Source organism: Giraffa tippelskirchi, chromosome 7 (genome assembly GCF_054371585.1).
Source record: "Giraffa tippelskirchi isolate mGirTip1 chromosome 7, T2T-mGirTip1v1.2.pri, whole genome shotgun sequence".
NCBI lineage: Eukaryota > Metazoa > Chordata > Mammalia > Artiodactyla > Giraffidae > Giraffa > Giraffa tippelskirchi.
This window is the reverse complement of record NC_137281.1, coordinates 52,046,362-52,060,481: the sequence shown is the minus strand read 5'-3', so window position 1 is coordinate 52,060,481 and position 14,120 is coordinate 52,046,362. Positions and strand designations below refer to the sequence as shown.

General features: G+C 44.0%; 1 protein-coding gene and 1 pseudogene across 2 annotated transcripts in view; both read left to right on the top strand.

Moving 5' to 3' along the window:
- Window positions 1-14,120, top strand: part of HSD17B2 (hydroxysteroid 17-beta dehydrogenase 2) — a 71,671-nt gene that overhangs the window by 34,419 nt on the left and 23,132 nt on the right. The window contains exons 1-2 of one of the 2 annotated variants that reach the window (XM_081514167.1): window positions 4,310-7,945; window positions 8,778-8,990. In XM_081514167.1, the coding sequence (XP_081370293.1) occupies window positions 7,777-7,945; window positions 8,778-8,990 (382 nt within the window). In that variant the 5' untranslated portion in view covers window positions 4,310-7,776. Of the gene's footprint in view, window positions 1-4,309; window positions 7,946-8,777; window positions 8,991-14,120 lie in introns of those variants that run through there. The other variant, XM_081514166.1, reaches the window with a different exon arrangement.
- LOC145514964 (gametocyte-specific factor 1 pseudogene) lies at window positions 4,423-4,917 on the top strand (annotated as a pseudogene).

Genomic DNA, 14,120 nt, shown 5'->3' with positions numbered 1-14,120 from the left:
TTTATTACTTATATGATGTTTTAACACTGTCTAGAAATCGGTAGCTCAGGGGTAAAGAATCTACCTGCCAATGCAGATGTGGGTTTGATTCCTGAGAGGAGATACCCTGCAGAAGGAAATGACAACCCACTCCTGTATTCTTGCCATGGACAGAGAAGCCTGGCAGGAGCCTCCTAGTCCATGAGGTTGCAAAGAGTTGGACACAGCTGAGCCACTAAACAACAATAACAACAACAAAGAAATCACTTACAGGCTTGCAAATTCTTTCCTCTTCATCCTTTTCTGAATGTAGCTTCCAAGGAACCAGCTTGTGTCCAAGAGCACATGCTGTTAGTCTTGACAGGTGTGTTTCATTCAGGGGACCTAGCCTTGAAGAATTCCAGAACTTGAATTATTCACAACTTGCCAACGACTTGACCCAACAAATGATGAGCTATGTTTCTGCTCACCAGCTAATCTGGTGCCCCCATGTGGCAATAGCATAAATCCACTTAGAGTTAGCCCACCGGCTCAGAAACTATATGATTCTTAACTCTTCTGAATTAAAGTGATTCACATTTCCGTTTTTCACACAAATTGATAGACTTTATTAATATTTTAGAATAAATCATAATTTCACATTCACTCCAGTTATGCAAAAATGAGACTCTAGTACTTGTTGCTTGCTCCAAGCTGATGATTTTCCAGGCCACTAGAGACAGAATGATCTTAAAGGGCATAGCTTAAAACCACTCCCAGCATTTCCTCCACCCTCTGTTGGGGTAGGCATCCAACTCAACAGGTGTTTGTTAGGACTTAGAGGCTAGGAACCCTTGACACTAGTGACATAAGACTCTCTGCATTTTTAAGGCATTAAGGCCAGTGCCCCCTTAAATGCCCATTTAGCCAACACATGCTTTTTTTGTGTATGTAATTTTTTGGCTGTGCTGTATGGCATGTCGGATCTTAGTTCCACCACCAGGGATCGAACTCTCTCTCCCTGGATTGAAAGTGTAGAGTCTTAACCACTGGACTGCTGGAGAAGTCCCCAACACATACCTTTTATTGATCACCTACTGTATGCTAAGCCCTGTGCTCTGGAAGAATAGAATATTTTATACTCCAGAAATTTATATATCAACCCCTGCCTGGGTTTCAACCTACCTCTGCCATGTCCAGCTAAATGACTTAACCCTTGTGTGTTTCAGTTTCCTCCTCCATGGAGTGATGACAGTAAAATGACTTATCTCCCAGGGTGGGTGGAGTTAATATGTGTGAAGCTGGATGGGTCTTGGTAAGCATTCGAGTCATACTAGGTTTGATAATTTTCAGAGGCTGGTGGTTTAGTTGCTCAGTCATGTCTGACTCTTTATGACCCTATGAACTATAGCCTACCAGGCTCCTCTGTCATGGGATTTTCCAGGCAAGAATACTGGAGTGGGTTCCCATTTCCTTCTCCAAGGGATCATCTTGACCCAGGGATTGAACCTGAGTCTCCTGCACTGCAGGCGAATTCTTTACCAACTGAGCTACTGATGGGTAAATTATGAAATATTTCGCCTTTTCACAAAGTGTTAGTCGCTCAGTCATGTCTGACTCTTTGCGACCCCGTGGACTGTAGCCCGCCAGGCTCCTCTGTCCGTGGGATTCTCCAGGCAAGAATACTGGAGTGGGTTGCCATTCCCTTCTCCAGGGGATCTCCCTGACCTAAGGATCAAACCTGGGTCTCCTTTATTGCAGGCAGATTCTTTACCATCTGAGCCACCAGGGAAATAGCTTTCACAAAGGCCCCTGCCTTGTCTTTGGGTTTCTGGAGTGCACAAGTGTTACTCTATCTTGACAGGGAGTGGCTCCCCAGCCACTACATTCTCAAGGTCCTCTGGCCCCTACACGGCCCTAAGACACCAGGGTTAGCATAGCCTGATTTTTCACACTGCAGATCAGAAATGATGTCTGGATTAGAGCCACGATTTTGGTAACAGTCACGTATGATATGCTGGGCTTTGTGCAGAACATTCTCTGTCTTGTTGACTTCCAAGGTCAGCCTAGGAGGGAGGAACCGTTATAACCCAACTTGCCAGATGAGGAAGTGGAGGCTCTGCACTACATGATGTAATGTTACCCAAGACTCAGATGTGGGGGAGGCAGAATCAAGCAGGCTGAGTCTTAACCGAGATATTTAGCTATCAGTAGAGGTGAACTTCCTATCTACCAATATCATGCATGTAAAGACCTGAAATTCAGGAAGAATCTCATGTACCTAGTATTATTATTTTTTTAAACCTATTATAGTAATTCCAGGCACTGTTAAGCACATCACAAATGATAACTGATGTAGGCACTGTTATCAAGCCCATTTTAGAGAAGAGGAAGCTGAGGCACAGAGAGGTTAAATAACTTGAGCAGGGTTGCAGAGGTGGGGGGCCAGGTTCACAACCAAGCCCAATTCACCTTGATTCATGGACCTAACATTCTAGGTTCCTATGCAATATTATTCTCTACAGCACTGGACTTTACTTTCACCACCAGTTCAGTTCAGTTTAGTCACTCAGTCATGTCTGACTCTTGTGATCCCATGTACTGCAGCACATCAGGCTTCCCTATCCATCACCAACTCCCAGAGTTTACTCAAACCCATGTCCATTGAGTTGGTAATGCCATCCAACCATCTCATCCTCTGTCATCCCCTTCTCCTCCTGCCTTCCATCTTTCTCAGCATCAGGGTCTTTTCCAGTGACTCAGTTCTTTGCATCAGGTGGCCAAAGTATTGGAGCTTCAGCTTCAGCATCAGTCCTTCCAAAGAATATTCAGGACTGATTTGCTTAAGGATTGACTGATTTGATCTCCTTGCAGTCAAGGGACTCTCAAGAGTCTTCTCCAACACCACAGTTCAAAACCATCAATTCTCCGATGCTCAGCTTTCTTTATAGTCCAGCTCTCACATCCGTTCATGACTACTGGAAAAACCATAGCTTCGACTAGATGGACATTTGTCAGCAAAATAATGCCTCTGCTTTTCAATGTGCTGTCTAGGTTGGTCATAACTTTTCTTCCAAGGACCAAGTGTCTTTTGATTTCAAGGCTGCAGTCACCATCTGCAGTGATTTTGGAGCCCCCCAAAATAAAGTCTCTCATTGTTTCTATTGTTTCCCCATCTATTTGCCATGAAGTGATGGGACTGGATACCATGATCATAGTTTTCTGAATGTTGAGTTTTGAGTCCACTTTTTCACTCTCCTCTTTCACTTTCATCAAGAGGCTCACCACCAGATACATCCATAACTGAGTGTTATTTCTGCTTTAGCCTAGCCTCTTCATTCTTTCTGGAGCTATTAGCAATTGCCCTCCACTCTTCCCCAGGATCGGACACCTTCCAACTTGGGGGTGCTTATCTTCCAGTGTCTTATATTTCTGCCTTTTCATACTGTTCAGGGGGTTCTTGCTGTAAGAGTACTAGGGTGATTTGCCATTTCCTCCTCCTGTGGACCACGTTTTGTCAGAACTCTTCATTATCACCTGTCCATCCGTCTTGGGTGGCCTTGCATAGCATGGCTTGTGGCATCATTGAGTTATTCAAGCCTCTTCGCCATGACAAGACTGTGATCCATGAAGGGGTTTAAAAATTAATTAATTAATTAATTAACTTTGGCTGCCTCGGGTCTTAATTGAGGCAGGTGGAGCTTCACTGTGTAATGGAGGATCTTTTGCTCCAGTGCACATATTCTCTAGTTGGGGACCACTGGCTTCACTGCTCTGCAGTATGTGGGATCTTAGTTCCCTGACCATGAATTGAACCTGCAACCCTTGCATTGCAAGATGGATTCTTAACTACTGGACCACTAGGGAAGTCCCTCCAGGCAGGTATTGTTAGATTTAAAGTCAGATATCTTTTCTAATCACTTGCATATTGATCCTTGAGTTGATTGTCAGTGTGCGCTCTGATTTCCTGAACTTTCTGATTTTTAGGGGCATGCCTGACTCTAGCCCCCAGCTGCTGACAAGGCAGGTCCTTCAAGGTTTATAGGAAAGACCACCTGGCACAGCCAATGTGAAGATGATCTCTTATCTTTAGAGCTGTAGAGACTTAGTAATTGTTACACATTTATTCTGGTATGGCTCAAAGGGTGAATTTATGTCCATGATGTCTTCATCTTAGAATTTCAGATATCTCTGTTTTGTACTTGTGGGTATAAAGCAACTTTTCTAGAGCCCATAATACACTACACGTGGGTGGGGTAGACTCCCATCTCAAATTCTGAGATTTTGCCCCCATCCCCATGCTCCGCTGACGCACAGCCCTGCGTCACGGGAAGTGGGGGCCCCACTCCCTAACTTCAGGGGCCGGAAGTGAGCCGTTGCTGGGGCACGGGATGTGGGCAAAGACCACAACTGGGAGAGCGTGTCTCAGCTGAGCACTTTGGATTAGGCTCCTTAATTCCCAACATGGAAGAAACTTACCTCGATACTCTGAACCCTGAAAAGCTGTTACGATGCCCTTATGATAAAAACCACCAGATCAAGGCCTGCAGGTTTCCTTATCAGCTTTTCAAGTGCAGAAAGAATCATCCTGATGTCGCAGACAAACTGACAACTTGTCCCTTTAATGCTCGCCATCAAGTTCCTTGGGCTGAAATCAGTCATCACATCTCAAGCTGTGATGACAAAAGCTGTATTGAGCAGGATGTAGTCAACCCACCCAGGAACCTTGGACAAGAGACTGGCTGAGAGCACATAGCACAGTGCCCTCCTTGCCATGAAGACTGGGATAAAGATTTGTGGGAACAGACCAGCACTCCATTTGTCTGGGGCACAGCCAACTTCTGTGGCACTGCAAGCAACATAGTTATGTAACATAAGAGTAACCTGGCTTCAGGCATGTGTGTTCCCAAGTCTCTGCCATATGTTCTGCCATGGAAGAACAATGGAAATACACAGTAACAATATTTAATCAAATGTGAGACCCTGGAAGACTCTTGCTTCTTCCTGCTACTGTGGGTTCTTCACTTTTTTCTCCTAAGCTAATTATAGAAAGATAAACTGTCTGTGACTTTCAAACTGACAAGTACTTCTCCCTGCCCCTTTGAGTCCTTACTCATATGATGCAAGAAAGAACCCTCATGCTCAGAAGAACTGTTTCAAATAAGCCATTATTGTAGATAGCTTGATAATTTGGTTAAGTGCCTGCAACCCAAAATCAGAATTCATATCCTGTACCACATTAATGAAACAGAATTATCTAAATTTACCTCAAGTTCAGTTCATTTCAGTCACTCAGTTGTGTCCGACTCTTTGCCACCCCATGGACTGCAGCACACCAGGCGTCTCTATCCATCACCAACTTCCAGAGCTTGCTCATATTCATGTCCATCGAGTCAGTGATGCCATCCAACCGTATCATCCTCTGTCGTCTTCTTCTCCTGCCTTCAGTCTTTCCCAGCATCAGGGTCTTTTCAATGAGTCAGCTCTTCCCATCAAGTGGCCAAAGTATTGGAGTTTCAGCTTCAACATCAGCCCTTCCAATGAATATTCAGTACTGATCTCCTTTAGGATGGACTGGTTGGATCTCCTTGCAGTCCAAGGGACTCTCAAGAGTCTTCTCCAATACCACAGTTCAAAAGCGTCAATTCTTCGGTGCTCAGCTTTCTTTATAGTCCAGCTTTCACACCCATACAAGACTACTGGAAAAACCATAGCTTTGACTAGATGGACCTTTGTTGGCAAAGTAATGTCTCTGCTTTTTAATATGTTGTCTAAATTGGTCATAGCTTTTCTTCCAAGGAGGAAGCATCTTTTCATTTCATGGCTGCAGTCATCATCTGCAGTGATTTTGGAGCCCCCCAAAATAAAGTCTCTCACTGTTTTCATTGTTTCCCCATATATTTGCCATGAAGTGATGGGGCCAGATGTCATGAACTTAGTTTTTTGAATGTTGAGTTTTAAGCCAACTTTTTCACTTTCATCAAGAGGCTCTTTAGTTCTTCTTTGCTTTCTGCCATTAGGGTGGTGTCATCTGCATATCTGAGGTTATTGATATTTCTCCAGGCAATCTTGATTTCAGCTTATGCTTCATCCAGTCCAGCATTTCTCATAAAGTACTCTGCATATAAGTTAAATAAGCAGGCTGACAATATACAGCCTTGATGTCCCTATTTGGAACCAATCCATTGTTCCATGTCCAGTTCTAACTGTTGCTTCTTGACCTGGATACAGATTTCTCAGGAGGCAAGTCAGGTGGTCTGGTATTTCCATCTCTTTAAGAATTTTCCACAGTTTGTTGTGATCCACACAGAGACTTTGGTGGAGTCAATAAAGCAGAAATAGATGTTTTTTCTGGAACTCTCTTGCTTTTTCGATGATCCAACAGATGTTGGAAATTTGATCTTTGGTTCCTCTGCCTTTTCTAAATCCAGCTTGAACGTCTGGAAGTTCACAGTTCACATATTGTTAAAGCCTGGCTTCGAGAATTTTGAGCATTGTTTTGCTAGCGTGTGAGATGAGTGCAATTGTGCAGTAGTTTGAACATTCTTTGGCATTGCCTTTCTGGGATTAGAATGAAAACTGACATTTTCCAGTCCTGTGGCCACTGCTGAGTTTTCCAAATTTGCTGGCATATTGAGTGCAGCACTTTCACAGCATCATCTTTTAGGATTTGAAATAGCTTAACTGGAATTCCATCACCTCCACTAGCTTTGTTCGTAGTGATGCTTCCTAAGGCCCACTTGACTTCGCATTCCAGGATGTCTGGCTCTAGGTGAGTGATCACACCATTGTGATTATCTGGGTCATGAAGATTTTTTTGTATAGTTCTTCTGTGTATTCTTACCACCTCTTCTTAATATCTTCTGTTTCTGCTAGGTCCATACCATTTCTGTCCTTTATCGAGCCCATCTTTGCATGAAATGTTCCTTTGGTATCTCTAATTTTCTTGAAGAGATCTCTAGTCTTTTCCATTCTATTATTTTTCTCTATTTCTTTGCATTGATCACTGAGGAAAGCTTTCTTATCTCTCCTTGCCATTCTTTGGAATTCTGCATTCAAATGGGTATATGTTTCCTTTTCTCCTTTGCCTTTAGCTTCTCTTCTTTTCTCAGATATCTGTAAGGCCTCCTCAGACAGCCATTTTGTTTTTTTGCATTTCTTTTTCTTGGGGATGGTCTTGGTCACTGCCTCCTGTACAATGTCACGACCCTCTGTCCATAGTTCTTCAGGCACTCTGTGTCTCAGATCTAATCCCTTGAATCTATCTGTCACTTCCACTGTATAATCATAAGGGATTTGATTTAGGTGATACCTGAATGGTCTAGTGGTTTTCCCTACTTTCTTCAATTTAAGTCTGAATTTGGCAATAAGGAATTCATGATCTGAGCCAGTCAGCTCCTGGTCTTGTTTTTGCTGACTGTATAGAGCTTCTCCATCTTTGGCTGCAAAGAATATAATCAGTCTGATTTCGGTATTGACCATGTGGTGATATCCATGTGTAGTCTTCTCTTGTGTTGTTGGAAGAGGGTGTTTGATATGACCAGTGCATTCTCTTGGCCAATCTGTGTTAGCCTTTGACCTGCTTCGTTTTGTACTCCAAGGCCAAATTTGCCTATTACTCCAGGTATTTCTTGACTTCCTACTGTTGCATTCCAGTCCCCTATAATGAAAAGGACATCTTTTTTTGGTTGATTTTAACTCAGATGACCATTATATCTACTACTGTGGGCAGGAATCCCTTAGAAGAAATGGAGTAACCACCATAGTAAACAAAAGAGTCCGAAATGCAGTACTTGGATGCAATCTCAAAAATGACAAATGATCTTTGTTGGTTTCCAAGGCAAACCATTCAGTATCACAGTAATCCAAGTCTATGCCCCGACCAGTAATGCTGAAGAAGCTGAAGTTGAACGGTTCTGTGAAGACCTACAAGACCTTCTAGAGCTAACACCCAAAAAATTTACCTTAAAGGATCCAACTAAAGCAGGCAAGAAATTTGGATTGGAAAAAGTAACTGTGTATTTGTGTTCTCTGAAGCACATGGACCAAATTCCTTCTAGCATTTACAGGAATGGACGTTTTCTAATTAGTGAAAAAAAAATCCTGAGATTTGACGTATGTTCTGCATATGATCTTATCCTCTGGTTTCACAAAGCAGTGCACTTGGGGATTTCTGTCTGGTTTCTGTTGCAAGCATCGTCCTAGGGTTTAGTGGTTTGGGAGAAGGCCATGGCTAGGGAAAAACTTCCAAGGAGGTGAGAAGGGCATGTGGCTTGGAGTCTTCATCTTTCATACGTCAGAAGGAATTGGACCCTGTGGGTAGCCTCTGCTGTTGTCCTGGGTCCACTTTGAAGCAGGACCTGACATTTTGTTATATCTTTAAAAAGAAAAACCAACTCCAACCTGTTAGTTTGTAACGAAAATTTTACTGAAGATTGTATGCAGTGATGGAGGTTATTACATCAAATATTACACATAGAGATGAGTAAAAAAGCTTCTGTCAGATGTCTTAGTTTTTCCTGCTATATTCTTTGGCCACCAGTCACTCCTGGACCCCTTCCCCTCATCAGCATTTCTCCTTCCACTTATGTCCCCACCTCAAATTCTTCCTCACCTCCATTTTCTTTTTTTAATAAGGAGAAATTTGTCTGTTGTGGCTTCTCTGCCCATTTTCCAGTTAGCAAAGGAGAAAACTTCCTCAAGACCCACTCTCTACAGAGAACGCGGACTATCACAAACAGCATGCAGTGAGTTTTTCTTCAGTAACTTCTCCTGCCATTTTGGTCTGAGCCCATTTGTACTGCTTTGGCCCCTTGCAGGTTGCGATTCTGGGTTTGGCCATGGTTTGGCCAAGTATCTGGACGAGCTGGGCTTCACTGTATTTGCCGGAGTTCTGGATGAACAGGGGTCCGGAGCAGAGGAATTACGAAGAACCTGCTCCAAGCATCTCTCCGTGCTCCAGCTGAACATCACCAACACGCAGGAGATAAAAGAGGCCTACAGCAAAGTGAAGGAGAAGGTGCAGAACAAAGGTACTGCCTTCAGCTACCTGTGCCCTCGACTGCCCTCTACCCTCCTTGCAAATGCCCGACACTGGTTCTAGCCTCTAATTACCACTTCCCTCTAGTCTATGATGGCGCCTGGAGACCCTGTGCTGAGCCCCTGCCCCTTGCTGGGACCTCTTGCAGATATGAAGACATTGGGAAGGAGTCAGGCATGGTCCTTCCTCAGAACTTACAGAATTCTCCATCTCATTCCCTCCAACCTCTGCTCAGTCACTCTCCTGTTACTTACTGCCCCTCCACATGTCTTTCCTCTTACTGATACTAACATGTACTAGACTTAAAATAGCTTCGTAATGACTGTCTTCCCTCAGCCCCTGCCTTTCTCTTCCTCTTCCTTCGCAGCCAAGCTCTTTGGAATCCTGCTCTCCTGTTTTCACTTCTTGACACATCTCCTTAACTGGTCTGGCCAAGGGAAACAGTGTATATTATCCTGAACACCAAGCTCTTAACTTCTCTGCAGTGTTTGAACATGTTGATTACCCTCCCCTCCTTGGGCTTTTGGGGTCTCCAGCCACATCTTGCCCTCCAAGTTCTCTGATCATTCTTTCTGCTTCTCTTGTATGAACCTCCTTCCTCTGCCCGCCGTGCCAGTCCCCTAAATGTGAATGTTACTGAGGGCTCTGTCTCCAGATCCCACTCCAAGTTTCCTGGGCTATGCTGTTTCTCTTCCTATACCAGGAATTTTCACCTGGGAAGTGTCTTAAAATACCTATGTGCGGACCCAGGATGGGCTATGTAATTTAGGGGATGCAGTGCAAAATTGCAAGTTATGTGGGGCTCCTTGTTTACAAAATGTTTAAGATGTTAAGGTAATGCCTGTGGAAAATTAAACCAAGCTTGAGATCTTTCTGAAGCACAGGTCACACATCTTTGATTCCCACGCAGCCTGGGGACTTTTCCCCAGCAGATTAAATCAGTATCTACAGACAGTAACTCAGCAGATCCTTCTTCAGCGAGGCTGGTACTGGTGCTCTCCTTTTGCTGGGAAGGTCCACTATAAAGAAGATCCCATTTGGGGGTCCCAGATATCAGCACATTTTAAAGCTCCTCCAGCAATGCTAATATTCTGCCAGAGTTGAGAAACACTGCCATTTAATCCAGTAATTTCTTAATCTATGTTAACAACCTAGCCCTCTTTTCAACATCAGGACCTATAGACATATACAACCGGTTGCCAGTATTCTTTCCTCTGCTTCTAGTCTGCGAATCAGTTTCCCCTCCTGCATCTGATGACTGAGGTGCTGGCTTAGACACCGGCTGTGCTTAGTTGCTCAGTCATGTCTGACTCTTTGAGACCCCATGGACTGTAGCCTGCTAGGCTCCTCTGTCTAGAGGGATTCTCCAGGCAAGAATACTGGAGTGGGTTGCCATGCCCTCCTCCAGGGGATCTTCCCAATCCAGGGATCAAACCCAGGTCTCCTGCAGGCGAATTCTTTACCGTCTGAGCCACCAGGGAAGCCCAGGCACTGCCACCTAATCAGTCATTCAAGCCAAACAACCTGGGGTCACTTAAGCCTGCAGCTTACCCTTGATTTCTGCATCCTGTTGGTCCTGAGTCCTGTCAATTCTATGTCCTAGATCTTCATCATCCCGCCCCTTCCTATTATCCCTAGGGAGCTATGGTTTAACTGGGACCCTCATCTCCCACCTGAGCTTTCTTTGCAATCCGGTTTTCTTCCCCATTGCTTTCCAGATGGAGAGTGGTCTTTACAATGTGCACATCTTAGAGTATCATCCATCTCCTTTGATAAACTGAGCCTCCGTGTCTTGGGCTCCTCCCATGAGCCAGGCATATGCTTTGTCTCACTGAACGGTTTCTGTGGTCCTCCATTCACCATCAAACACCTTCACAGGGATTCTAAGACCTTTCAGGAGAATAGCCATTGCCAAAACCTTCATCTGCAGTATCTGCTGTTCCACTCAGTAAATGATGAATGGTTTCCAGAATAGAATGTTCAGTTCATGACTTTGTACCTTCAGCTTCCTCTTACCCAAACTTCCCTCTTGCCTCCACTTCATTTCTCTAGACTTTTACCTTTGTCCAACCACACACTCTACTCTAAAGGAGATCTAGCTCAAACATAACAGCTCTTGCATGACCTTCCTGGTAATCCAGGCTACATCATTCACTTCCTCTTCTGGAAACTCACTCTTTACCCTTTGCACACACCCTCATTACTGCATTATTATACAAATATGTCCATCTCCCACTCCTCACCACAAGGTTTCTTAAGAACCAAAACTATGTTTCCACCACGATTCTTTCAGATACGAGTGACATAACCCAATTCAAAACTGCTAAAGCATAGTTCAGTTCAGTTCAGTCGCTCAGTTGTGTCTGACTCCCTGCGACCTCATGGACTGCAGCACGCCAGGCCTCCCTGCCCATCACCAACTCCTGGAGTTTACCCAAACTCATGTCCATTGAGTCAGTGATGCCATCTAATCATCTCATTCTCTGTCGTCCCCTTCTCCTCCTGCCTTCAATCTTTCCCAACGTCAGGGTCTTTTCAAATGAGTCAGCTCTTCGCATAAAGGGAATGCATTTTCCTTACATAACTAAAAAGACCCGTTGGCTTCAGGCATGTCTGGATCTGGGCACTCAAGCAGTGTCATCAGGACCCAGCCTCTCTTTGTTAGCTTTGCTTTCTCCTGTTCTGGCTTCACCTGGGGGTTTTCCATGAAGGCCTCAAGGACTTCCTCCTCATATCCTCTTCACAGCTGACCTACCCAGAAAAAAGAAACTAATATAGTTGTTTTCTAGAAAGGTCGTTTTCCTGGCCTTGTCTTTTGCTGTCCCTCTTATTGACTTGACGGTGTCTTGTTAGGAGATATCCAATATACACCATCTTGAGGCCTAGCGGGACAGTATTGGCCATAGTGAATGATAAAGTAGTACTTCTTGAAATGCTAATAACAATGCCAGTGTCCTGGGATGAAAGGATCCAATCAGTACGCTTTCCAAGGTGTGAGCATTTGGAAAACACTTTACATGCTGTTTTGGGGCCTGCATTCTGGAGAACAGTTCTTACTGAGGCAGAGTTACCAATATACCAATTCAACACCAATACAGAATTACCTGTTCTCGAGGTCTCTCTCGACTTCAGCCTCTCAAGTCAAACAGAAAGTGGAGCAGTAGAACAGGGTCATTTAAAATCACGAAGAAGAATGTTTGCTAAAGAACCGTCTGGGCCACGCGGATAAACCAGAAAACCTCAGCTCCTGTAAGAGGGCCAGCAAGTGTGCTGTGTCCCTACATAGCAGATTTTAAAATTAGTATGAACATATTGTTCATTATTGCCCTGGTATCTGCGTACTCAATCATGTCTGATTCTTTGTGACCTCCTATGGACTACAGCCTGGCATGTTCCTTAGTATGTGGGATTCTCCAGGCAGGAATACTGCAGTGGGTTGCTGTGCCCTCCTCCAGGGGAATCTTCCTGACCCAGGGATCGAACTTGTGTCTCCTGTGTCTCCTGCATTGCAGGTGGATTCTTTTAATGTGAGCCATTGGGGAATCGCTTTGCTCGTTATTAATTTTTTAAAAATTATTATGAAGCCCTACAGGTATAATAGGTTTATTGGCCAGCTTAGAATTCTATGGCAGGAGTTGGCAAGCTGTGGCCCTGCCTTTTTTTTTTAAAAACTTTTTATTTTGAAAAAATAGTAGATTCACTCTTTGCCAAGCCTCCCCCAGTGTTAATATCTTGCATAACTATAGTACAATATCAAAACCAGGAAATTGGCATTGATGTAATCCCCAGAGTTCATTCAAATTTCATCAGCTATACATGCAAATGCATGTGTGTGCATGTGTGTATGCGTGTGTGCTTGCTCACAATTTCATAACATGTGTAGTTTTGTGCAATATCACCCCACTCAAAATACAGAACTGTTCCATCACCACCAGACCCTCTCACGTTACCTCTGAAGAGCCATATTCTCATCCTTAACCTGTTCTCTGTCTCTTTAACTTTGTCATTTAAAGAGTATTTTATAAAGATATATAGATTATTATATAGATCTGCCAACTGTTTTTGTATATCCTGTGAGCTCAGGATGGTGTTTATATTTTTAAATGGTTAAAAGAAATCCGAAGAAGATTTTTTGGACACATGAAAATTATGTGGGATACAAATGTCACCGTCCCTATTGTTTTATTGGAAAGCAGCCACTCCCGTTCATTTATGGATTGTCTGTGGCTGCTCACACCATAATGGTAGACTTGAGTGAATAGGACTTGCAATGTTAAAGCATTTACTATCCAGCCTTTTACAGGATATGTTTGCTGGTCCCTGTCATAGGGCATTCTCAAGCTGCCACCTGTATGTTTGACTGGTCAAAGGTATGCATCAGGCTGAGTCAGTTAAAACCATCACTTGGAGGGATTAGCTGGAGGCATCCTCTCCTTAAGTCACCAACCTCCTAATAGCTGTTGAGCTCTTACTACGTGCCAGGCATCCTCTCACTTACAGCTCCCAGTCATTACTGCACGTAAATGTCAGACCACCAACTCAGCTGTGCAAGAAATGTAACTATATTTTGTATAAATCAATTCAATTTCTATCTTGAGCCACGTGGAGAAAACCATGTCAGTCATTTGGAGCTTTCTCTCTTTTCCCCAGGGTAGCATCCTAAATTCCTAGGGATGGGACATTACATCTTTGATGGCCAGTGCTTCATGCTGGACTCTGCTGAGATGTCCAATACTCTGTTCAGTCCTCATGTAGGTTGGCTGCTACTTGCTTCTTTGAAGTCATCAGAAGGGTGCTGTTAGGGCTGGTGTCTGCTGCCATTTCTGTGCCTTTCCTAGCATGGAGGCTCATTCTGCTCCTCTATATCCCAGTGGTTCTCACACGTGGGTGTGCATCTCACACTTGGGCACGTTATGTCACACTGCTGAGCTTCAACAGTAATTTCTGATCTTCGGTTTCTGATCCAGCAGGTCTGAGATGGGGCTCCAGTATTTGCATTTCTAACAAGTTCCCAATTGCTGCTGCTGGTCTGGGCCACACCTTGAGAACCACTGGTCTAAACCCTGCAGTGGCTCGGGGAACTCAGAGAATCTGCTTCAGGTCTATCTAGCCGAACACACCC